The sequence below is a fragment of the Bos indicus genome, chromosome 6 (genome assembly GCF_029378745.1).
Source record: "Bos indicus isolate NIAB-ARS_2022 breed Sahiwal x Tharparkar chromosome 6, NIAB-ARS_B.indTharparkar_mat_pri_1.0, whole genome shotgun sequence".
Classification (NCBI taxonomy): Eukaryota; Metazoa; Chordata; class Mammalia; order Artiodactyla; family Bovidae; genus Bos; species Bos indicus.
Window position 1 is genome coordinate 72,455,603 of NC_091765.1, and position 26,316 is coordinate 72,481,918.

The 26,316-nt window shown below is 36.0% G+C and overlaps 1 protein-coding gene across 9 annotated transcripts in view; it reads right to left on the reverse strand.

Moving 5' to 3' along the window:
- The window catches only part of AASDH (aminoadipate-semialdehyde dehydrogenase), a 35,447-nt gene that overhangs the window by 7,435 nt on the left and 1,696 nt on the right, over positions 1–26,316 (reverse strand). The window contains exons 2-14 of one of the 9 annotated variants that reach the window (XM_019962790.2): positions 25,260–25,530; positions 25,048–25,168; positions 20,906–21,225; positions 17,893–18,085; positions 12,722–12,963; positions 12,277–12,383; positions 11,571–11,743; positions 10,949–11,141; positions 10,218–10,333; positions 8,390–9,182; positions 4,263–4,426; positions 2,950–3,072; positions 2,298–2,429 (exon numbers count right to left, since the gene is read on the reverse strand). In XM_019962790.2, coding sequence (XP_019818349.2) covers positions 2,298–2,429; positions 2,950–3,072; positions 4,263–4,426; positions 8,390–9,182; positions 10,218–10,333; positions 10,949–11,141; positions 11,571–11,743; positions 12,277–12,383; positions 12,722–12,963; positions 17,893–18,085; positions 20,906–21,225; positions 25,048–25,168; positions 25,260–25,530 — 2,948 coding nt within the window. Of the gene's footprint in view, positions 1–2,297; positions 2,430–2,949; positions 3,073–4,262; positions 7,757–8,389; positions 9,183–10,217; positions 10,334–10,948; positions 11,142–11,570; positions 11,744–12,276; positions 12,384–12,721; positions 12,964–17,892; positions 18,086–20,905; positions 21,226–25,047; positions 25,169–25,259; positions 25,531–26,316 lie in introns of those variants that run through there. The other 8 variants (XM_070791471.1, XM_070791474.1, XM_070791473.1 and 5 more) reach the window with 8 other exon arrangements.

The following is a 26,316-nucleotide window of genomic DNA, read 5'->3' on the forward strand; positions in this document are numbered from 1 at the left end:
ATAAGAAACACCAGTGCCCTTATTACATAAATCACCACTATGCAGAATATAAATTCATTTCAAACCTCATCCAAAAGTTATTATTAATATGTTCAGAGACAATGATTTCTAAGATAAAACTGCACTGAGTTTCCAGTGTATCTTATTAAAAACTGTATCTTACTCTAGTCTCCTGATGTAGGAAAAAGGAGGTAAGTAAGCTGAAAAGAAAAGTTTATGTGCAATAAGTTGAACTAAAGCTTTAAACAAAGAGCTATGAGTTGTGTGTCTACACTGTAGATATACACTATTTGCTTACTTCAAAGCTACTATAGATTACCCTGTCAGCCAATATTTTAAAACTCACAGGAAGAAGAGGCATAAGTCTAAGGTAATGTTCACAAATCCATAGTAGCAGCAAAATAAAAAAGTGGGTATATTCATGATACATGGTATATAATCTCAATTTTCTTCCTGACTTGGACAAAATTACTTTAATCTTTCTCTGGCTTATTCAGAGAAGAAAAAAAAAAGGAGTAAGAACCTTTGCCTCTTCTAACTATTTAGAAATCCAAAGGTGAGAATATATACCAATTATTATTTTTTTAATTTTATTTTATTTTTAAACTTTACAATATTGTATTAGTTTTGCCAAATATCAAAATGAATCCGCCCCAGGTATTCATGTGTTCCCCATCCTGAACCCTCCTCCCTCCTCCCTCCCCATACCATCCCTCTGGGTCATCCCAGTGCACCAGCCCCAAGCATCCAGTATCGTGCATCGAACCTGGACTGGTGACTCGTTTCATACATAATATTATACATGTTTCAATGCCATTCTCCCAAATCTTCCCACCCTCTCCCTCTCCCACAGAGTCCATAAGACTGTTCTATACATCAGTGTCTCTTTTGCTGTCTCGTACACAGGGTTATTGTTACCATCTTTCTAAATTCCATATATATGCGTTACTATACTGTATTGGTGTTTTTCTTTCTGGCTTACTTCACTCTGTATAATAGGCTCCAGTTTCATCCACCTCATTAGAACTGATTCAAATGTATTCTTTTTAATGGCTGAGTAATACTCCATTGTGTATATGTTCCACAGCTTTCTTATCCATTCATCTGCTGATGGACATCTAGGTTGCTTCCATGTCCTGGCTATTATAAACAGTGCTGCGATGAACACTGGGGTACACGTGTCTCTTTCAATTCTGGTTTCCTCAGAGTGTATGCCCAGCAGTGGGATTGCTGGATCATAAGGCAGTTCTTACAAATTACTTTCTAAATAAAAAATATAAAGTGCACTTAATAAAAGATTTCATCACAGGACTTCGCTGGTGGTACAGTGGATGAGACTCTGCCTGTCAATGCAGGCGACATGGACTTGGATCCCTGACCTGGGAATATTCCACGTGTTGCAGGCAACTCAAGTCCATGCGCCACAACTGCTGAGGCTGTTCTCTAAAGCCCTCAAATCACAACTATTGAGCCCCTGAGCTGCAACTACTGAAGCCTGAGCATCCTAGAGTCTGCTCCTGAAGAAGAGAAGCCACTAACAATGAGAAGCTCACGCACTGCAACAAACAACAGTCCTGCTCACCACAACTAGGGAAAGCCTGCACACAGAAAGGAAGATCCAACACAACCAAAAGCTTAAAAAAAAAGACTTAAAAAAAAAAAAGATTTCATCACAAAATAACTGTCACACAGAACAAAAGAAACTGCTAGTGTATAAGGGGCGAAAGCAGAATAAAATGCACCCAGACGCAACCATAGCCATCAATGGGCTAACCTATGCCGGAGCTAGCACACTCAAGTCCATAGAATAATCCTCAAATCAAAAACACAGACGTTGTGCCATAGTCACTTGTGGGTGAAGAAGTAGAGATTATTATCCTAACGAAAGATCAGGGGCCTACCCTGCTCCCCTGATCACTATACCCTGATCACGAAGTTGAAGACGGAACCTCCATACAAAGTAAATTGGGTTCTGTAAAAGATTTTGGTTTTCATAGAAAAAGCAGGGGTTTATTTCAATTTTCACAACCTGAATAGAGGTTATAATTAAGTTGGCTAAAAAATGGTAACATTTTTTACATTGGACAAAGAGGATGGCAAAATTAAAACAATGGATAGAATCTTTTAAATCTATTAGAGCATCATTCAAAAATTTGAAAATCCACAGGCTAACAATTAAAACACAACTAGCTTTCAACACGATGGGTCAAAAAATGTTGTGTAAAACTTTACTTTAGTCGTCACCGACTATTATGCTTTTGACAAAGATAAGTAAAACAGAACTAGACATTTTTTACCTGTTCTCCAAAGTGAGTAAAGCAGAGTAAATTTCCATCTACACAGCCAATAAAAACATACTGTAGGCAACACCGTGGAGAAGAAAAGAGTGGCTTTCCACAGGAATGTTTCCAAAGTCTGTCCCCAGTGGCCTGGCATGGGCAAAACGTAATTCATAGCATTTAAATCATTCTACTCATCAATTACTTTTATAAAACAAATTCATAAACCTCCCAGAGGTAACATCAGAAAATGCTACAGTAGCATGCTGACTATAAGTGAAGCTTATATATTATAGCTTGATTATAAATGAAGCTACTGTACATATACAAAAATTAATGAGTGCTATTTATGAGAACTGAGATAAAAACCTGCAATAAAACCAGGAAAGAAATAACTAGCACATAAACTCTATCCTTAGAATGGACACAAAGTTCTTGATAGAACTGAGAACATTCTGCCAATTTAAAAAACTGATAAAGGACATAACACAGAACTTAGATTTTTCTCATCACTCTAGACTTCACGTCAATCATTTTAGTGAATTCTGATCCAGTACTGTGTGGACTGTATCTAGTTGAGATCTACTTCGAATTTTCAGAATTCTAAGCAAAGTAAAAAATATTAAAGAAAAATAGGTAATAAAATCAGTAAATATTATTTTATGCCTACAGGATTTATAGCCAGTAAAAGTCCTCCCAGTGTAGCAAAATACAAGTGAGATGGAATCAGGCTCAAACAAGGAGAAGAAAAAACAGTTCCTCCACATTTCAACTTCCAAACACACTTCTTCTTCTGTAAACAAGAAAGTAAAATTTTAAAAGAGCAAAAAAGAAAGCAAATTAATTGGTTTCTGAGGGTGATTCACAAAATCAATATATCCTGTCCCTTTTAAAGTTACGTGTGTCTACCTCGTTAATATAATTTTATATTTTTAGTATAAAAGTAATACATATTTACTGCGGAGGATCAAGTTAGTATAAAAAGAAGGCAAAAGGCAATACCCAGAGATTACTAACATTTTAGCATTTTTGCCTTGTGATCTTTTTGGCACACACACATACATACAGTTTAATATACCTGAGATCATTCTGAATATCATACACTTTGTATATAATTTAGCTCACTTATTCTGTAAAACTTGTTAAATATTATTGGATCATATCCCATATGAACATAAAATACTCTCTCTCTACCCTATTTGTAACTAATTTCTTGGTAGTACAAATAACTTGAAAATAAGATATTCTGGTGCTTACATTTATCCACGTTTCTGATTATTTTGCCACGATAGATTCCTAGAATTTTACTGAGTCAAAGGATATGAAATTGTTACCTATTCAAATTGTCAAACTGTCTTCCTCAAAAGCTTACTTCCCACAACTCTCATCAGCATTTAATGTTACCCTCTAAGCTAATAACATTTGCTTCTCTACCTTTAAAGTTTTAAATTTTCATTCCTTTGATTCTTAAACATTATATAAATTTATATACATTTACTAGCCATTTCTTCTTAAGGGTCCTGTCCATTTATATCCTTTGTTGAATATTTTTCTATCTGGACCTTTATATTTTTCTTATAGATTTATATTTACTCTTAATTTAATTTATACTTATGAGCTTTAACTATGTCATATTTGTTTCAAAAATTTTTCCCAACTTTTAAATTTTATAATTCTTAAATTTTAAAATTTTATGTAATTGGGTTCTTATATAAAATATTGATATTTTTGTGATTCTTTCTATTGTCAATAGTAAATTCTAAGTTCTTTATATTTCAAAACTCTGAGCAGCAAATTTGTGAAAATTTGGTAAGGAAGTTAAAAATATCTTAAGAGATTAAGGCTGTTAATTAATCCCTTAATCTTCCCAGATCACAAACTTGGAAAATAGTTAAATACCTGCTCCCCTAGTCAACACCACCTGATAATTTCATGCTCTTCCATTTATGCTTATGGTGTAAAGCTGACAAACTGAATTCTTACATATATATCCAAAGCGTATGCATGCTGGTCATGAGATCCAATGTAAAGAAGTCCTGTGGTTGGATCCATGGTTGCTGAGCTTTTGACAGCATCCTCAGTACTAAACATCCAGTATTTTTCTCCACTATTACTTTTCAGAACATAAACTAACCCATTATAACAGCCTGTTGGCAAACAAAATATTAAAGATGAGATTTAGATATGTCACTGGAAAATAATTATTTGGCTTAAATCATGACAACATATATTTGATGCTCTTCATGTGTATTTAGGCTCTATGTTTGGCTCAGATTTACATTTCAGCAAAACAGAAATGAACAGTAACCACTTACGTAAAAAAACCTTTTCAGTAAGTACACCTTACATTTTCAAGGTACTGAGAAGTGCTTTACTACCAAGAAAACAATGAACATGAGCAAGCCGCAGCAGAAAGAGGCTGTGCCAGACCTGGATTCAGATCTTGTCATGGCCATCCTTTGGGCAAATCATCTAGCATTGCTGGGCCTCAGATTCTTCTTCTGCTGAATATGGATACAACTACATTCAGGGTTATTGTGATAATTAGGATAAATGCCCAGTACATAAAAAGTGTTCAATAAATGCTAATATTGGGACTTCCCTGGCAGTCTAGCCAAAAAAAAAAGAAGAAATGCTGGGCTTCTCTGGTGGTCTAGTGGCTAAGAATCTGCTTGCCAATGCAGTGGACACAGGTTCCATACCGGGTTGGGGAGGATCTCAATACCACAGAGTAGCTAAGCCCATGCGACACAACTACTGAGCCTGTGCTCTAGAGCCTGGGAACTGCAACTACAGAAGACCATGTGCCCAAGAACCAGTGCTCCACAAGCGAAGCCACTGCAATGAGAAGCCTGCACACCACAATTAAGAGTAGGCCCCGCTCACTGCAACTAGAGAAAGCTTGTGTGCAGCAATGAAGACTCAGTGCAGCCAAATAAATAAATAAATCTTAAAAAGAAATGCTAATATTAACAATATGAATATTCACTGGAAGGACTGATGCTCAAGCTGAAGCTCCAATACTCTAGCCGCTTAATGTGAAGACCCAACTCACTGGAAAAGACCCTGATGCTGGGAAAGATTCAAGGCAAAAGGAGAAAAGGATAGCAGAGGATGAAATGATTAGATGGCATCACCAACTCCATGGATGTGAATCCGAGCAAACTCCAAGCGATAAGTGAAGGACAGGGAAGCCTGGCGTGCTACAGTCCATGGGGGTCACAAAGAATCGACCACCACTCAGGAACTTAACAACAAATGTTTACTGACCTTTTATCTTATGGAGGGTACTACTGTTAGAATTTTATTCCTATTAACTCATGTAATCCTCACAGTGAAGTATGACTATATGCACATTTTATAGAGGACAAAATTAAAGCACAGAGAGTTAAGTTATAGGACAGTTATGGGCAAAACTACTCAGGTAGTAAGTGGCAGAGCAAGGATTTGAATTCGAGAAGTCAAGCTCCAGAGCCTGTTGTCTTGACAACTATAGTAGACTGATTTTTCCAAACTGCTGCTTGGATGAGAAGACAGAGCAGGAGTCTCTGACTTGCTGTGGCCAAAAAAACCCTCCTATTGGAAGTGGGAGTGGTCAAAATCTACAAAGTATAGATCACTCAAGTTTCTGGAGTGCATGTAAGTCAGGGGAAGTGAAATCTAGGCATTGGCCCAACACTCCGGGTGGTTCCACCTATGATTATAACCACTGCTGCCCACTTGAGGCTCAATTTCCAGAGTATCTGCTGTACTTTCTTCTGGCAGTTACTGCTCAGAAGGGAAAGGACAGCCTACTTAGTGAAGATGAAGAGAAATGTCCTATATAGTGGAGTACGCCAGGAATGGCACCCCACTCCAGTACTCCTGCCTGGAAAATCCCATGGACGGAGGAGCCTGGAAGGCTGCAGTCCATGGGGTCACTGAGGGTCGGACACGAATGAGCGACTTCACTTTCACTTTCACACCAGGAATAGCTGGTTAATGAGAACATTCTTTCGGTTTGGCTCCAGAAGAAAATGTTTTGTGACCTTAGGTTAGGCAAAGATCTCCTGGATATGACATCAAAAACAGGATCCATAAAAGAAATTATAAAGTAGACTTCATTGAAATTAAGAACTTCTCATCAAAAGACACTGTTAAGGGCCTTCCTTCACGGTCCAGTGGTTAAGACTTCGGGCTTCCATTGTAGGGGGCATGGGTTTGATCCCTGGTCAGAGAACTAAGATCCTGCAAGCAGGAACAAAAAGCAGATCAGTGGCTGGTGGTAGGGATAGGAGGAGGAATAACTATAAAGTGAAACAAAAATTTTTTGGAGCAACGGACTCTTAATTGTGGTAGTGGTTACATGATAGTATGTATCTGTCAAAATACAGAACTGTATACCACTGTGTATAAACCATACATTAATAAAAAAATAAAGTACTAAGTGATAGTTACCAACACTGACTTGGATATTTGAAAATTGCTGAGACTGAATCTTTAAAGTTCTCATCCCAGGAAAAGAAAACGGTAACTGTGTCCGGTGATGTAGGCTAACTAGACTTATTGTGGTAATCATTTTGCAATATACATACACATCAAATCATTATATTGTATACCTTAAACTAATAAAACGTCATATGTCAATTACATCTCAATAAACCTGGAAATTAAAAAAAAAAAAAAAAAAGGACTAAGTGACCACCATGTGCCACAGGCTTTGGGTAGACACTTGGAATGCAAACAATAACCTCAATGAGCTGACTTTCACGGACTAGGGATTACTCATATTCATATATATAACTGAAAGTTTCCTGTAGCAAAATTCTCAAAATATAGGTTTTCAATAGGAAAGGATCAAACTTAGATTCAAGTAGATCCTAGCCAGGATAACTTTAGTAGGGAGATATATTCCTAAGTATTTAGACTGAAAAGCTTTGGTAAACAGATTCCATGAGCACTAAAGTAAAACTTAATGTAGTTTGGGGGAGGGGTAAAAAGAAAGTGATAGTCAAAGAGACATTATATTTGAACCCTGGTATCTTTGTAAAGTAAAAGTCACCTGCACCTTAGGGAAACAGAGTAGCAGGTAATAGCTAATACTCAATGAGCACTTAGTCTGTCCCTGAAAAAGAAAGTAAAAGTGTTAGTCGCTCAGTCTTTTTGCAATCACATGGACTGTAGCCCGCCAGGCTCCTCTGTCCATGGATTTCTCCAGGCAATACTGCAGTGGGTCAGCATTCCCTTCTCCAGGAGTTCTTTCCAACCCAGGGATTGAACCCAGGTCCCTTGCATTACAGGCAGATTCTTTACTGTCTGAGCCACCAGGTATGTACTAAAGGATTCACAAGCAATTATCACATTTAATCCTCTCAGAAGCTCTATGATCATTGTGGTAGTTTTAAAATATACCCACATATTCTTTGATACTCTTCCTTTCAAGACGTGGAGCCAATTCCCCTCCCTTTGAGTGTGGGCCAGACTCAAATGATGTGCTTCTAATAACAGAATAAAGCATGAATTATGATTTACAACTTTAGACACTAAAAGTACTGCATTTTTCCTCACTCACTCTCTTGGATCACTCAGAGAGAAGCCCATGGGGCAAGAAACTGAAGCTTCCTGTCAAAACTCAGCAAAGAACTGGTCTTGTGTTAGCCGCACTGTAAGCCATCTTGGAAGCAGATTTCGCCAGCTCAAGTCAAGCTTTCACATGGTTGCAGCCACAGGAGAAACCCTGAGCCAGAACTTTCCACTAAGCTCCTCCTAAATTCCTGATCCACATAAACTGTGAAATAATAAATGTTTATTGCTCTAAACCATCAAGTTTGGGAATAATTTGTGATGCAGCACCATGTTTTATTTATTATGCCCATATACTCATGAGAAAACTGAAGTTCTAGGGAGTTCCACAACTTGTTGAAGGTCACAGAGCGGGTAATAGCCTTAGAGCTAGGTTCAGACCCAGAAACTCTGACCCAAGGCCCACACTGTGAATCAGCATGTAATTATTATTCTTTGACAGAAACCAAACCCACTAAACACAGGTTTTTTAAATTTAACTTGGCTCTACTGATATTTTCATATGGTAATTCCATTTAACTCTATAAACCTCAAATTCAGAAACTTACCCACTACAATAAAGTTTCCACACTTAGATACACATGCTGAGGATTCAATGCGATCTCCTAAAATCTGTTCCCATTTCACCTTTCCAGAGTAAAGATCAACTGCTATCATTCTATGAGAATGAGAGCCAATGTACACAGTTGCAGATGACTTATCAATAGCTGGTATTACAACCAGAGGTGAAGCATCCACACATTTGCCTGTGTCTGACCTCCACCTCACACGAAACTCCATTTTCTCAGCCCTAATCACAGGTGTTTCCTCTTCAGAAACTTCCACAACACAGGATGGATCTTCTGACTTCCCAATAAGAGGTGGAGTATTTAGGCTTTCTCTATTTTGAATGTCAGTCTGTGAATTTAAATCAGAAGAATAGGTTGAAGGGCAATGTCCCAACTTAGTTAAATACTTATCAGTATTCAAAGACAAAATCTGATTCCCTCTGCTCAGTGCAATAAAAGCATTGATCTCCTTGTCACAATTTAAAGGCATGACAGTTTCCTGACGTAAAGATTTTCCACTGGTTTCCTCTTGAGTAACGTTGAATTTTCTTTTCATGGCATGATTCTTGCTAAGTGTCAGATCTTTATCTGAAAACACTGTTTGAAGGATGTGATTGTAAATCCGTAAAATAGAACTGCTGAGAATAATTTCCAGAAGCCCAGGTACTGATGTGCCAACAAGGTTTTCAATCTCATTGAGAAGCCGTATGGATTTCAAGGAATCTCCACCACTATTTAAGAAGAGTGACTCATCAGGAATCTTCAAAGCATCTTCTGAGAGACTCAGAACAGACTACAGATTGGAGAAGGGAGAAATACATTGATGTTCAAGGCCTAAAATCAGCATTTACACTAATATAAGTGACAGTACTTACATTAATGAGATGAACACAAAACACACAAAATAAATTTTAACATGATTTTCTATATAGTAAAGGAGACCCTCATCATCCTACCAACAGTGTGACAAGCCTACCCTAGGACTGCAAATTATACTTCCCTTTAGAGCAGTTTTCCTACCCATACAATAAGAAATGAAATTATAAAAACATCTGATTTACTAATTATAAAACCCACAGGATAATAACATCTGATATTTCTATAATATAGGGATAGTTATTTTCATTAACTTCACATATATATATATATCAGAACTATTTTCCACGAATCTAAAAATGAAGTGGATAATACTTTTATTTAGATACTATTTTTCAGATAAGACTATACAAACACATCCTTCTTTAAGAAAACTCTGTATTTTAAGAAAAATTACACTGACCTATAAATCAAAGGTAAATATATATATTTCAAAAAAAGTTTTTGATTGTTTTATATATATGTGTGTGTGTCTATATATTTATGTGTGTGTGTGTATATATATTTATATATATATATATAAATAATATAAATTCCCTTAAGCAGAAACATACACATCATTGAAACTTCTGGAATAACGATGTTAAAGCCTTTAAACCACAGGCTGTGGTACAGCAAGATTGGGCTATTTTTTCTACTCTGACAAGTATAACTATACTCAACTACCTTGCTTAGGAAAAACTTACAGCAAGAGAAGTTTTGTCTACTTGTGCCTTTTATGACTACTACCTCACTTCTAATAAATCTCTAATTGGGGAGCTTAATCTAATCTTGCATTACAAAACCTAACTTTTATTTTAATACAGATTGAATAAACAAAGCTATGCTACTTAATATCTGGACAGCAGTTAACATTCTTAGAAAATTTTATCAGACTTATTAGGATGCTACATTCCCCAAAGATATACAATGACTTCTTTATAACAACAAATTTGTATCTTAAAAGTTGTACCTTCCACAAATGGTGTAATTTTTCCCAAAGTTCCTCTTTTCCACTGAGCTTACACTCAGACTTCAAGTCTCTGTAGTTTAAATATATCTTATTTAACTCAGAAACATCAATTTTGCCTTAATACAAAAGAAAAAAACAACTTTTAAATTTCAACTTGAACCCTTCATATCTTCATTAGTCACAATAGACACATTTTTCATTGTTAAGGTTAGAAATCCTATAGAATAGTTTGTCATACATAGATAATCAATAATAAAGAAAGCAGCCCATGCTATCCAGAATGTAGTAAGTATCAGATAAGAAGAAAGGAGGGGCTAATGTTCATCTCATTTAAAGAGTTAAAGAAATAGCACTATTTACTAAGCAATCACCACATTTTGAAATAAATATTAAAGATGAAATTGGGAAAGTAATAGAATTTGGTGATTAAGAGTACATGTTTTGAAGTCAAACAGTTCTCAATAGAATTTCAACTCTAGCAATGTGATTTTGAGAAAATTACTTAACCTCTTAAGCCTTATTTTTCACAGCAGTAAATGGGAATAATACCAATTACTCACAGGATTTTCTGAGATAAAATGAATTACTTTTACAAAGTATTTAACAAAGGGTCTACCACAATATATATTAGTATTACTTATAATGATAAGGATTTAAGTGGTCTTTAAACTAGTTATGAACACAATTACAATCATTTGGCACTGAAATAAAGCAGCTTCAAATTATTTTACCATGAGATGTAAATGGCAGAGTATTAATTAACACAAGCTCATCTGGGATGGCATGACTTGGAAGATGTTTCTGCAGTTCTTCAAAGATGTGATCCTTTACTAAATCATTTTTAGTCACCATGAACAAAATCAATTTTTCCTGGTTATACCATGTAACTGCACAAGACTCCACTTGTTGAAGACCTTCAGCAATCTATGAGAGAGATTATCCAAATCTGCCAATGAGGACATTTAAAAATAAACTTCCTAAATGCTCTAAAATCAACAAATCAAATTCTGGAATTCCCTAGAGATTTAAAAAAATAATATTTCCTACCATCACTATTACCAGCACATAGGGTTCTTAATGTTTTCCAAAAACGATAGCTCCCAGAGCAAAATAAATTTACTTTCACAGTTATAAAAATCCATTTTGTCACTTATTTAAAAAAAAAAGACCACTCTCTTCAACCTGAGAGTAAAGTACACAATGAATTATCCATGTCTTCTATTGTAATTCATCATTAATACAAAAGTCTTAAGTCTAAATAATACTGATAGAGAACCCTGGCAAAGCAAATTAGTTATGGCTGCCTCTAATACCTATGTATGTTAATAGATATTTAATATTTGAACAGTTTACCTGTTGTACAAGTTCTATGTTAAGACGTTTGCCATGACGTTTGATCTGACTGTCCTTTCGTCCCAAGAAAAATATCTCTCCATCTTTTATAGTCACAAAGTCTCCTGTGGCTCTCATTGTGCCAAGTGGTACCGTCACTTCGCCATCGAGAAAACATACTCTATTTCTGCCACCTTCACAAGATATAAACACCAATGTAATAAAAATATTTAGGGAAAATTAAAACCATGAAATCAGAACATTTTCAAAAGCTCCGTTACTAAGTTTAAAAGTTTTAATATATATATAAAATTGGGGACTCACTTTTAAATGTTATCTGATAAAATTATATACAGTAACAACCTAGTAAAATAAGCACAGTGATAAAATTTATTTCTAAAAATATATATGTGATTAAGAACATTTTAAAAATAATTTTAAAAATTTAAATATTCTAATTAAATAAAATTCAGGCTATAAACAGAAATACAAACAACCAAGTTACAGTTCCCAAATTGCTTTTCTATCTTCCCTTAGAGTATTAGACACAGTTATCTAAAATAATCATGTGACTTATTAAATGTTTCATTGACTGTGATGATGAGACTAAAAATTACCATCACTGAAAAAGAGTACTAGACTTAAGAAAAACTGAGGAAAGAATAAAAACACAGACTTTTTTCCTTGGAAAAAAAAAATCATTCCCAATCAACAAATGTAGAACAACCTAAAAATACTTGGCCATTGCCTTCTTGAATTGTGAAACCGTTAGTATCTCTGACTTCAACTACTGTTCCAAGCAGTGGGAATCCCAGTTGTACAGGCAATTCACATCTATGAAAACACAACAACCCAAACCAAGTTTTAAAATTTTCTCTTGAATAAAATATTCACCAATATATTTAAATCACATTGTTCCAAATGAAGAAAAAAAAGTTTCTGTTATAATTCAAAGACTCCCTGTGGAAAAGGTTAGGTGGAAAAGTTATCTGTTTAGTTACAAAAAGCTTTAGCAGAATCTGTAGTATCAGTTTTCTGAATTCCCAGCATAGAATTCTAGATAAAATAGTGTTTCTAAAATAATGACTCCAGTGCCTATCAAAAACACTATTTGTGTTAAGACACTGGAAAAATACCCTCTCTCTACTCTTCGTAGTAACAGAAACCCGTACTTCAAAGTAGAGTTAAGAATCTTCTCTGGAATCCTGTAGAAAGTCGCCCAACTTGATACCTCTGTGATGCCATAAATATTAAATATTTGTGTTTTATTGCCCACTCCTCTCCAGCTTTTGAGAACAGTTAATGATGGAAATGCTTCACCACCAAGGGCCAATATGCGAAGAGAGGTACTGGCGGATAAAACAGTTGACTTGATGAGCTGAGATCCAAATCTTCTAAGCAATGTTGGCGTTGCCTGTAAATACATCAAAAATAAACTACTTTTTTCCCCTTCACTTCTTAAAAAAAAAAAAATTGTAGTAATTAGTTCAAAGTTTAACATTGGGAGCTCACATGGAAATCAAGGCTGTGTTTACTAAATGGCAAATTGCATTTGGAAACCTACTGAAGCAGCATTACCTTTTTAATGTTGATATAAATTTGCTTTAGTAAAAAACTTAAGCACAGTATTGTTTCATTATGCAATTTATAGACAAAAAGTTTTAAAGATAAAAACAACAAAATCTATAAAATCAATTTACATTTCCTCTTTCATTATTTCTATGTAGAAAAAGTGTATTAAGTGTTTTTAAAATGTGCTTAAGCAGCACAATGAGTAAAGACTTTAAAAAAGAACTTTATTAAGATAATACTGACATATAAATTATACATGTTTAAAGTGTACAAATTTTGAGATATATTGTTGGTGAAACCATCACCACAATCCAGATAATGAAAATATCCTTCAGCTCTAAAATTACCTATGTACCATTATAATTCTACCCTCCAGCTGGACCCCTCCTCCAGCCAACTGCTGATCTATTTTTTGTCACTTATAGTCAGTTGACATTTTTTAGAGTTTTATAAAATGGAATCATACAACAAGTATTATTATAACCTGGCTTCTTTCATTCTGTAGTGAGTGAAAATGCCTTGTGATTCATGATATACGTATCAATAGTTCATTCTTTTTTGTCTCAGTCTATTCAGGGTGCTATGACAAAATACTATAGACTGGGTAGGATATAAAAAACAGAAATGACCCACTGACTTGTCTTATACATGCAGATCTGGACTATGTAAACTACTAATATGTCACTTCAATGTATAACTTTTCAAAAATGTATGTAATGGTGCTTTGACTTCTAACAGGCAGAACAGTCCTCAGATCTTTCTGAAAAACTGTCTCCTGGGCTATAATTCTCAAGCTAGCTCAAATAAAATTCTCTATTTCTTAGATTGACTAATTTTTCATCAACACATTTTATATTTCCTGAGACTTGTTTCATGGCCTAGCATACACTCTATCCTAGGAAATGTTTAATTTACTTGAAAAGAATGTGTACTCTGAATTTGGTGGATAGTGCTCTGCACATGGAATTTGGCTGAGAAGGTTCAAGTCTTCTTTATTGTATGTGCACTGATTTCTGTCTAGTTTTTCATTTAATTACTGAAAGTAGGGTATTAAAATTTCATACCATTGAGTCAATTTGTTTTTCCTTTTAGTTCTGTCCATTTTTGCTTCATGTATTTGGAACCTCTAATTTTAGGCAAATATCATCTTGTTTATATAACAATGTACTTCTTGATATACTGACCGTTTTTATTGTTATGAAATGTTTTGTTGTGGATTTCTTGTTTGCTTATTTGTTTGTAACTTGCCAGGCTAAATGTGAATTCTGTCTCCCTTGTGATACGTGGCCACTAATGTTGCTGCTAAGTTGACTTTTAAAATACATATTCAGGAATTCCCTAGAGGTCCTGTGGTTAGGACTCGGTGCTTTCACTGCTGTGGCCCAGATTCAATCCCTGGGGGGGATACTAAGATTCCACAAACTGTGCAGTACAGCCAAAAAATAAATAATAAAATACATATTCTTATTTTCAAGTCTTACTTCCTTAGGGTCACCTTGTGTCTATATAGCTCAGAAGTCAACCAATGTTTGGACAGATTGTCCATACAGATGAATCTGGGAACGGACTGATGTTGGTACTCAGCCACCAAGTTGTGTCCGACTCTTTGTGAACTGCAGAAAGCCAGGCTTCCCTGTCCCTCACCATCTCCTGGAGTTTTCCCAAGTTCAAGTCCATTGAGTCGGTGATGCCATCCAACCATCTCATCCTTCAACCATTGCCCGCTTCTCCTCTTGCCCTCAATCTTTCCCAGCATCAGGGTCTTTTCCAATGAGTCGGCTCTTCACATCAGGTGGCCAAAGTATTGGAGCTTCCAGCTTCAGCATCGGTCCTTTCAATGAGTATTCAGAGTTGATTTCCATCAGGATTGACTGGTTGGATCTCCTTGCTATCCAAAAGACCCTCAAGAGTCTTCTCCAGTATCACAGTTCAAAAGCATCAATTCTTTGGCGCTGTGCCTTCTTTATTCAAAATTAAGTCATTTTCAAGTCTAATCCAGCTTGTATTTTCCATGGGCCTTTTTGTATCTCTTATGCATGCGTGAAGCCTCAGTGTCAGCCAGCAATGTGCTTGCCCTCCTCACCACTGAAACTTCAGGCCACAGACTCCCAGTTTAAAAACGCAGCAGTTTTTAAAAACATAACCACTTTTCAGATAGTTGTATGTCTATAGTTGATTTCCAAGTGTGGAAATAGCTATTTTTGTCAATTTTCTCCAGCTTTATAGTTGCTTTTTGGGGGAGAAGATTTGCCAGTCTCCTCATTTGGCCATAGTCACAGGTTCCATGTAAGTATTTTTAAATGGCTTCTTTCAATAAAAGCTAAAAGAACAACCTGAATTTTAATTCAGGGAGGTTATTTAAGGTTACAGCATGTCAAAATATTTAAGTAGTAGGTTGACCCTACATCCCAGCATGTACTTATTGTTAAGTCAAGTTCTTAACTGTCCCACCAAGAGTCTTATCATAAGGAAAATCTCCTGTCAAAATGATGGCTGAGGGCTTCCCTGGTGGCTCAGTGCTAAAGAATCTGCCTGCCAATGCAGGAGACCTGGGTTTGATCCATGACCCAGGAATACCCTACATGCTGCAAGGCAACCAAGCCCATGTGCCACAACTCTTGGGCCTGTGCTCTGCAGCCTGGGAGCCGCAACTACTGAGCCCATGTGCTACAACTACGGAAGCCCACACACCCTACAGCCCATGCTCCGCAACAAAAGAAGCCACTGCAATGAGAAGCCCACGCACTGCAACTAGAGTAGCCTCCACTTGCTACAACTAGAGAAAAGTCTGGCAACAATGAAGACTCAGAACAGCCAAAAATAAATAAAATCATAAAAAAAAATGATGGCCAGTGGTTCTGTTCTCCATTTTCAATAAGGTGAATCTGAAATATTCTGGCCTAATTTCTAGTGTTAAGTATAATGTCAACTTTGAACTCTATAAATGAACGCACAACTATCAATATTTAGCAAGGTAAAGCACAGTAACACTTTTCAGATACTCATATAAATGGAAATTATGAATTTAGTGGCACAATACAACTCAATATCCTTTGCAACCAATCGTCATAGGCATAAGAAAACAGGACTTAGCAAATGACAAGGGAAAAAAGCAATTAGAAAATGTTACAGTTTCTTCTAAATTGTCTAAGTAGAAATTCATGTAAAAATGCAAAACACTTATATTGATAATTTGGTAGCTAGAAAGCTAAGATTCTGCTCTAACTAAAATGTTTCACTTTTAAAAGGCATCAAATTTAAATAATGTAACATTTTTACCCAGAGTATGCAAAAAATGCCCAAATATACTTTAGGTTTGTGAGAAACCAAATATTGAGCCTTTCTTCACAAGAGAAAACTCCTTACTCCTGAAATAAAGAGGCTCTTAATTTCCTCAAACACTTAGTCCATTTCACTTTAGGGCCTTTCTCCCCAACAATTCAAGATATTCTATTTTTTCAAATTTTTAAAACTTTAATAGCATATATTCTCTTTGAAAGCTTTTAAGACCCTTGCTTAGTATCCACTTAGATTTGGACAAGGTTATTAGTAAATAAAATCTGTACAAGGAGCCCTTACAAACTCAAATGTGATCTGCTAATAATATTTCATGTAAGTATATACTGTGAGTTATATCAAATCACAATGAAGTTATATGTGAAACTGCTGTATTTTGGGAACAGAGTTAGTAAGTATGTATCCATTTCTCAGAAGGATCTATGATCCCAAAAAGGTTAAAAACCAATGCTAAGGTAAATTTATCTGAGATTGTGCTAAAACATTAAGCAAGGGCATCAGATTTAAAGAGGTGGGCTGCCGACTATGGGGTCGCACAGAGTCGGACACGACTGAAGCTACTTAGCAGCAGCAGCAGCAGCAACACACTGACGACATACAAGGGAAATTTCCTTTCTCTAAGTAACTGCCACTCAAATCTATTAAGGAATTTATTATACGTTTTATGCTCCTTGAATTTTATAGGAAAATAAAAGCTATATTAAAATCTTGCCCAGGTTCACAGAATAATTCACCAACAGATGAGAAAATTTATATCACTGATACCCAGCAAGCCACATTGCTATAATGATTTCATTTATGTATCTATATCTATAGTTATATATATGCATGATTTTTTTTAATAGGATGAAAAACACATTGCCCAAAAAGGAAAGTCAGCATCAAATTTTGTCTCTGGGGAATAAATTTAATGTCCTCTCAAGTCTCATTTTTAGAATTTTTTATTTATCATGATCTGCATATAATTCTATTAATTAACCACTTACAATGAAATATCTTAAGGCTAGTGTACCAGTCACATACTTTCATATATATTTTTAAAATCTTTTAAAATGAAAAATTTTTAAAATATTTGTTTTTTTAGGTTAATATACTGAGGTAAAAATCAGAAAATCTAAATTTCTAAGTCAATTATAATTTAACTTACTTAAACCAATTTTTAGTGGGATACAAAATAAATTCAAAACTTTAAGAAAGGAGAGGCATATCTCAACAGGTCTGAGTAAAGTCGAGTTCCTTTAGTTATTATAATATGTACAAATTGCATAGTAAGAGAATTTTCTACTAAATAAACAGAACTGATTTTTTTTCATTCTCAAACAAAAAGTGACATCATCAGGTGACAGCCCTTGATAATCTAACTAGATTACCATGAATCCACTGTAAAGAGCTATAGAAATACAAAATATATTCTAACACACTTACAATATTTAACAATGATAGACAAAACATTTTATTTGCTCATAAAATGTACCTGTAAAATAGTCACTCTGTGATGGGAAAACAGAACAGCAGCTAATTTTGATGGGACCATTTTGACAGAAGTTGGCACAATAAGCAAAGAGGCACCACTTGACAAAGCAACAAATATTTCCACCACAGAAGGATCAAAGGTCAGAGGTGAAGCCAGAAACAAAACATCCTCATGAGTGATTTCAAAAAGCACCCTAAGGCAAGAGAGAATGTAATTATGAGAAATGCCTAACATTTAGTAAACATATATCCTAAAAAAGTATTTATGATCATTAAGTTTCCAGATATTAGCCCGATTTATTTTTCTCTCTTAAACAAAATGGTGCTATTAATTCTAGAACTCTTCTTCATATATATAAGGGTTAAAAGCCATTTTAAGCAATATCTACTCTTTACTATGACATATTTTATGCACTTAGGCACTACTTGGAGGGATTTTGTAGATATAATTAAGGTTCCTAATCATCTGACTTTAATCAAGAGAGAGGTTTTCCTGGATTGGCGGGCTTTTCTCAGTTGGAAGGCCTTTAAGAGAGTGTTTAGGGGACTCCCCCAGAAGTCCAGTAGTTAAGACTTTGTGTTCCCAATGCAGAGGGCATGAGTTCAATCCCTGACCAGGGAACTAAGATCCTGCATGCCACATGGCACGGCCAAAAAAAAGAGAGAGCGTGTTTAGGCCTTCTCTGAAAAGAGACTCCATAGAGCAGCTGGATCAGCAATTATTCTCCCTTTCCCCTGGATTCTCTTTCCTGACTTGCCTGTAGACAAGCACATGCCCACTGGGTTCAGTCTATTCACAATCACCCTTTCTAATTGTCTACCCAATGGACTTCAGTCTTGATACCCAGCCTCTACAAGTATAAGTAAACTCCTTTTAAGAGATCCCTGATAAATCCTCCTGGTTCTGCTTTTCTGGTAGAATCTTGACTTTACTCTATACTACATCTTCAGTGATGATCAATAGAGACCTGACTCCCTTTTCTCATTATTTGGCATTTTTTCTCAGTATCTCAACAAAGAGCAGAACAAAATATATGTGGTAAGGATATTACTGAGCATGGATGGTCAGTGATGAGATGAAGACACTGCTTGAATTTAAAGACAAAAAACTGGCAATTCTCTGGCACTCCAGGTTAGGACTTGGTGCTTTCACTGCTGTGGTTGCATTCAATCCTTGGATGGGGAACTAAGATCCTATAAGTCACTTGGCACAGCCAAGAAAAAAAAATTAGCAACAAAAAACTCACTCTATCTAGAATTAGGAATTACCTTAACTTCAAAATATCTTAAAATATGGTATTTGTGGGGACCCACTTGGAACCCCAGAGTTGGTATAAAAACTATTTCAAGCTGAAGACATTTTGGCTTCAACAGATGCAGAAAGAAGCCTTCTTGGAACTTTCCTTATCTGACTGACAGCAGAAACCTCTGGGGAATGAGACTGCTATAAATTCCATCTTCAGGGTTACTTTTACTCCCAGAAAGCGCACCAAGAATAAACCTACCATAAACCCCCTGTACCCTCTACAGGGGACTTTTATGGCCCCGAAGATGATGAAAACTATTCTCATGTGCACAGGTCAACATTACCACAGTTTATCTCCTTTTGTCTTTCCTAAAGAAACCTATTTGTATTCCCCATAGAAGCCTTTTCTCCCCCTCCCTTTCCCCTACTCTTATGTAGATAAGCTCCAATTTTAACCATTTCTAAAGAAGGTGTATATCCACCCAGTACTTTAAATATCATCTCTTCCTATCTCATAGTATCTAACTCCTTTACCATATTTCTTCTACTTGATTATCCAAACCAATCCTCTCCACCAATTCTTTATGTCCAGCCTACAGCTCTCCCATCTAAAAGCAAAGGAAAAAAAAGTACACCTTCCCATAATTCTTTCATTTCTATTAAAACTAGTTTCTAGAAAATAACACCTTATTTTTGCTGTTTCCATATCTTTATCCCTCATTTTCTTATCTCTAGCCTGTACAGTCTTCAGCTCTGGGCATTAGAAGCAAAAATTCATTAAAGACCAGAACTGTCAATTACAGCAGACACCTCTGCAGCATTTAACCATTCCTTCCTTTTAGATCTGTGCACAGAATATGGCAGCCGCTAGATACCTGTGCCTACTGAGCACTAATAATGTAGCTGCTCCATACGGAGATGTGTAAAGTGTAAAATACACTCTAGAACTTGAAAATAACTAGTGTACAAAAAAGAATGTAAAATACCTCACTAATAATTTTTATACTGATTACATATTAAAATGATAATATTTGGGGTATATTGAATAATATTGTTAAAATTAATTTCACTTTTTACTTTTTAAATGGGGTTGCTAAAAACTTTTTAATTACATAAAACTCACAATGACATAAAATTACATATGTGTCTCATGAGGTTTCTAGTTCTACTTCTGTTTCCTCCTTCGATTTCCTAAGACTACTTCTGTCTGGTTCCCTTCCCCTTCTATTTTCTTCTTTCTTCAAAAGTTGAGAATCTCAACTTTACAGAGATTACTTATCTCCCAGCCCTAACAGTAAAACCAACTCCACAATGCTACAGGAGTAAACTTAATGAAATGCAAACTTTTTAATGGTTCCTTATTACCTTTTGGATTAAGTTCAAACTTCTACAACAGAGGATATCAGGCTCCTGCCCCTCAGGTCATAAGTCTCCTGCTCTTCAGCTCAGACCCAATGCACTCTAGCAAGCCAAACTCCTTTCTCCCATACCTCTGCCAGTACCTCTGCTAGGAATGTTTCCTCTCTTCTTATTAATAATTAAGAAGCAAAATTTCCAAACATATCATTTGCTATTTGGCTCCAGGTCTGGATCAAACAGGTAAAGCCCTACTCTGCAGAGAACTGAAGTTTAGATATAGCTGAAACAAGAAACCCAGGTTACTTAGGACTGTCAATAGGAACAAGAGTTATAAAAAACAGATGGTTCAAAACTCATTTTTTCCTTTAAATTTCAAGTTCTGAAGAAGGATTCTAAGAACAGAACTTACCGAAAATGCTGGATGTTTGGCACTATACATGCATGAGGGACTCTGACAATCTTAGGTATCCCTGTAGTGCCTGACGTATGGAGAACATAGGCCAAGCAGTGCTTTTGCCTCATATCCATGTGCTCTTCTGACTTTTCTTCACTGCTGCTCTCAGAATGCATACTCTTTGGCATCTTTCCTTTTTCATATTTCTCTTTTCTATCATTTAGCACCAGGCTCACCTCGACATTTTTCCAGTGAAGTCTGAAGAGTACTAGGTCATTATGTTCTACTTTAAGCATATCATAGTTCAATAATGCTTCATAGGAAGACTTGAATTTCTGTATTAAATGGGGGACAAAGTTTATTATTATATAGTTTAATATTCTACAGAATATTAAGTTTAATATTCTACAGAATACTGAGTATTCATTTACTGATTTAGCATGGCCTTTTTTTTTAAGTATAACTGACCTTTGAACATGGGTTTGAACTGCACTGGTCCACTTATATGTGGGTTTTTCCCAGTAAATACGTATTACTCCATCTGAGTTAGATGAATCTAGGGATGTGGAATTACAACTGTAAAGTTATAGGTAGATTTTCCACTGCACGGGATTCGGCACCCCTAATCCCCAGTTTGTTCAAGGGTTAATTGCACTTGCACTTTATCCAGGAATAAAAAGAAAAATAGAAATCTCCAAGAGTAAAGTGCTATCCTTATTTTAAAACTCACCTTTAACATAGAGACACAAAAGCACACATCTGCAGTGCAATGTGATGTGGTAATGAAATATGCTTCAAATGTGAATGAAAACAGAGAAAGCTGAACTTAACTTGCCTGGAAGGTCAGAGATTGATTCTTCATATGTAATGTCTGTGTTATAAACAGCTATTCTCCAAATAAAGAAAAGGGGTATTTAGACAATCAATAAACAGTGCCTGACCTGACAATGTTGGTGTTAGAACAGTAAGCATTCCAATAAGCTGCAAAATCGGGGGAGAGGAGATGAGTAGTGCTGTTGACCAGAGATGAGTTGCTAAGCCTTAATAACTATATCCTCAAAACCAAGGAGTTCAGATCATAATCTGTGATAGCATCCAACTGAGAGTGGCAATAGCATAGACTAGACTTTGCTTGTCAAGAAGAGAATGATATGCAATTCTCTAAGTGAGTGCATTTAATGAACTTCCATAACAATTCAGATATGCTTACTCCTTGGAAGGAAAGTTATGACCAAACTAGACATTATACTGAAAAGCAGAGACATTACTTTGCCAACAAAGGTCCGTCTAGTCAAGGTTATGGTTTTTCTAGTAGTCATGTACGGATGTGAGTTGGACCGTAAAGAAAGGTGAGCGCCGAACAATTGATACTTTTGAACTATGGTGTTGGAGAAGACTCTTGAGAGTCCCTTGGACTGCAAGGAGATCCAACCAGTCCATCCTAAAGGAGATCAGTCCTGGATGTTCATTGGAAGGACTGATGCTAAAGCTGAAACTCCAATACTTTGGCCAAAGTATTGATGCGAAGAGCTGACTCATTTGAAAAGACCCTGATGCTGGGAAAGATTGAGGGCAGGAGGAGAAGGGGACGACAGAGGATGAGATGGTTGGATGGCATCACTGACTCAATGGATATGAGTTTGGGTGAACTCCGGGAATTGGTAATGGACGGGGAGGCCTGGCATGCTGCAGTTCATGGGGTCGTAAAGAGTCGGACATGACTGAGCGATTGAACTGAATATCTGCCTGAAGAGTCTGTTGCAGCAGAAATGAATGGAAAGGGCCTATGAACAAAGAACCAATAGAGTTTGGTGACTTTCTGGAAAGGGAGTGAGCCTAAGATTGCTGAATTTCTGGCTCAGTTGTCTGGTAGATGGAAACAGATTAAAACAGAAGCTTCTTTTAAGTGTATCTTTTTAGGTTGATAAATAGCAGATTAATGAAGTATAACAAGTTTTCACAATAAAGAAATTAATATAAATGAGAGGAAAAGGTCACAACTCAGGAGCCAGCAGTGTTTTCCGTCTGTACTTATTTTGTGTTTATTAGGTAGAGTGTAGTATGTTCTATAATGTAAAAAAAAAAAAAAAAAATTTAAGGCCCACATATTCTTAAGACCAAGCTCAAACACTGTTCTCCATTAAAACTGTCCTATCTCTACTAGGTTATGTATACTTCGCTTAGGGTGATATCATATTATGTAGACCTTGCAAGTACTAATCTTTTCTCTGCAACTATAAAAGCAACTGCCAGGCAGGAATCCTGTCTTAGGTTACTTTCAGATACTAATAATATCCTCCCAAACACCCTGTTCTAGTGCAGGCTTTCTCAATCTCAACATTACTGACATTTTGGACCAGATAAACCTTTGTTGGGGTTGTACACTGTCAGACTTTGAGCAGAATCCCTGACCTCTACCCATCAGAAGCCAGTACCATCCCCTTTCCATCATGATGATAAAAAATATCTCGACCTGCCAGAATGTTTCCTGGCATGTAAAATCAAGGCCAGCTGAGAACCACCACTCTAGGAGATTCTGGGCATACAATAGATGCTCAATAAATACCTCTGATTGCTCTTGTGTTAACTGACGGAAGAACACTTACACCACCATGAAAATTATGGAAAAGGAAGCAAGGTACTTTTTATGGGGTTTGTTATGTATCCAACTCCTTCCTATATGCAGTTATAAAGACTAGCTTGATATTGACAATTAATTCTTCCACCCAACCACCCCATCTACAAACCTTTCATCAAGGCTGTTTAAAAAACTGAACCTCACGCTCTCATTTTAGTTTTGCTTGTGTGTGTGTGCGTGCTCAGTCGCTTCTGTCATGTCCGATTCTTTGAGACCCTATGGACTGTAGCTCCTCTGTCCATGGAATTCTCCAGGCAAGAATACAGGAGAGGGTAGCCATTTCCTTCTTCAGAGGAATCTTCCGGACCCAGGGATTGAACCTGGGTCTCCTGCACTGCAGGTACATTCTTTGCCGCTGAGCTACCAGGGAAACCCTTAGTTTTGCTTATCAACAAATAACCAATTTGAGGAAAACTGTGGTCAGATAACCATACATGTATATTCAGAAAATATTTATTTACCAAATTAATACTGTCTCTTTCTGGAGGCCCTACTCTAATACCTATTATTCTATAGGAAGCCCCCCATATACCTGAAGCTCTTGAATTGTCTTACTGATGTACATTACGGATACAAATGCATATATACACAAATAGGTGAAAGGCATTTAAGTTACTCTCAAATATAAAATGATTCATATAGGAAATGGTAGTAATAGGCTAAAATGAATATATTTTCTATAATTTTTTCCATGGTAAGGCAATATTTTATAAACAAAAAATGAAGAAATAATAATGAAACATGGGCTGCCCCTTGCTTAACATATAATACCAATTTTGCACCTAAGGCAGTGTTTCTTGACTACAAGTGACTCTGGCTGGCAGTCACTTAAAAATTTTAAAAATAATATATTTAGTTTCCCAGAAAGATCTGACCTAAGTGCCAATCTCTTTCTCAAAATCTAAGCTCGGATACAGTTCTTTAATGTTGCTGACTACTGTAAGTTGGCATAAAGATACAAAGATAAAAGTATCAAGTATTGGGACTTCCCTGGCAGTACAGTGGTAAGACTCCAGGCTTCCAGTGCAAGAGGTATGGGTTTAATTTCTGGTCAGGGAACTAAGATCCCACAGGCCACATGGCCAAAAAAAAAAAATCAAGTATTATAAAAGTTTCCTTTGGAAACTTTGGAAAGAGAAAGTAAATTCAAGGCAATTCACAATTCATTATTATGAGGGCAGAAGATATGTTCATGTCATTGAGGTTCTCAATGGAGCATGGATGGTGGAGGGTACCTCCAGGAGACATCTGGCAAAGTCCGAAGAAAATTTTGATTGTTACAACTGAGGGGTGCTACTGACACCTGTTAGGTGAGGCCATGGGGTTACTAAACATCTTATAATGTAAAGGACACTCCTCATAACAAACAATTATCCAACCCAAAATGTCAACAGTGCTGAGACTGAGAAACTTCGCTGAATTAGTGAATTTAGAAATCAAGATGGGGATGGGACTCCCTTCAACTGAAAAGTAAATAAAACACATTAAAAAAAAAAAAAACTTAAATAGCCACACTTACACTTATATGCACTTTTTCAACAAGGATATACTTCAGATTACATTTTTTCATAAAATGAACTGATAATGCTGGTGGTGAATCTGGATCAACAGGTACATAAGCAGCAGGGACGTGGAGAATTCTAAAGAAACAAAGGACAGAGTCAGCACAGGATATCTGTTGAAAATAATCTTACTTTAAGATATCAAATTTTCAGTTCTAAAAAATCTTACCCTAAAATCCAAGAGGGTAAGTTTATTGTAGGATGGCAGTAGAGACCAATTTCCCGAATTCCTTGAAACTCACAGTGTAACAGCAGAAAATTCGATAATGCTGAAGCAGCATGAATCACAGTCTTGTAGGTATAGTAAACTGGAGGCTGGTTGTTACATTCATCAAAACACACAGCTATTTTATCTGGATAAAGGGAGGCTGCCTGATGCACCAATTCCTGAAGAGTCATTTCACTGACGCTTATTTGAACATCACTGGTAGTAGAGAACTCTATATCAAGAAATGTTAGGGGAACAAGGAGTTTCATGGAGTTTGTTGCGGGGGGTGGGGGGGATGTTTGGAGAAGAAATTCTATACAATCACTCCTCATAAAAATGACTATATCAAAGACACAATTAAAGAATCACTGAACTATGAACTGTCTATGGTAACTTTGCTGAAAACAACAGGGTTGAAATTTTGATACAGTCAACCTAATTCCCTGTCAGAACTGGAAGCAAATATGAGAGGGCAATGGTATATACACAGATGAGGATGAAACAAGTAGAAATGCAGAATTCTCTCAAAACAGACCACACAATAGAAAAGAAATAATAAGTAAATTATTATCCAGTAAAACTAAATTCAAAGTACCATATGCTTAGTTTTTTCATTTTTCTTGTTACAGGTTGATTAAAATAATTAAAATCCTGTACGGAAACTTTGAAAAAGCTAATTCAAGTGAAGTCTGCTTTTAGGAACTGAACGAAGGTGAAAATAAAATCAATCTCTGATAGAAAAAAGAGAAAAAAACCCTTACATTTATCTAATTTTAGTCCTCTCTATATAAACTGTGATTATTATTAATATATAATACTTTTTTCAAAGGTCACAGCAAGTCACTTTTATAACTGTTAAGAACTAAGCTCTTCATACTCTAGTTTGAAATATATATAACATATATATTATACACACACACACATACATATATGTATCACAGGATCTTAGTTTTCAAAGGTCACAGCAAGTCACTTTTATAACTGTTAAGAACTAAGCTCTTCATACTCTAGTTTGAAA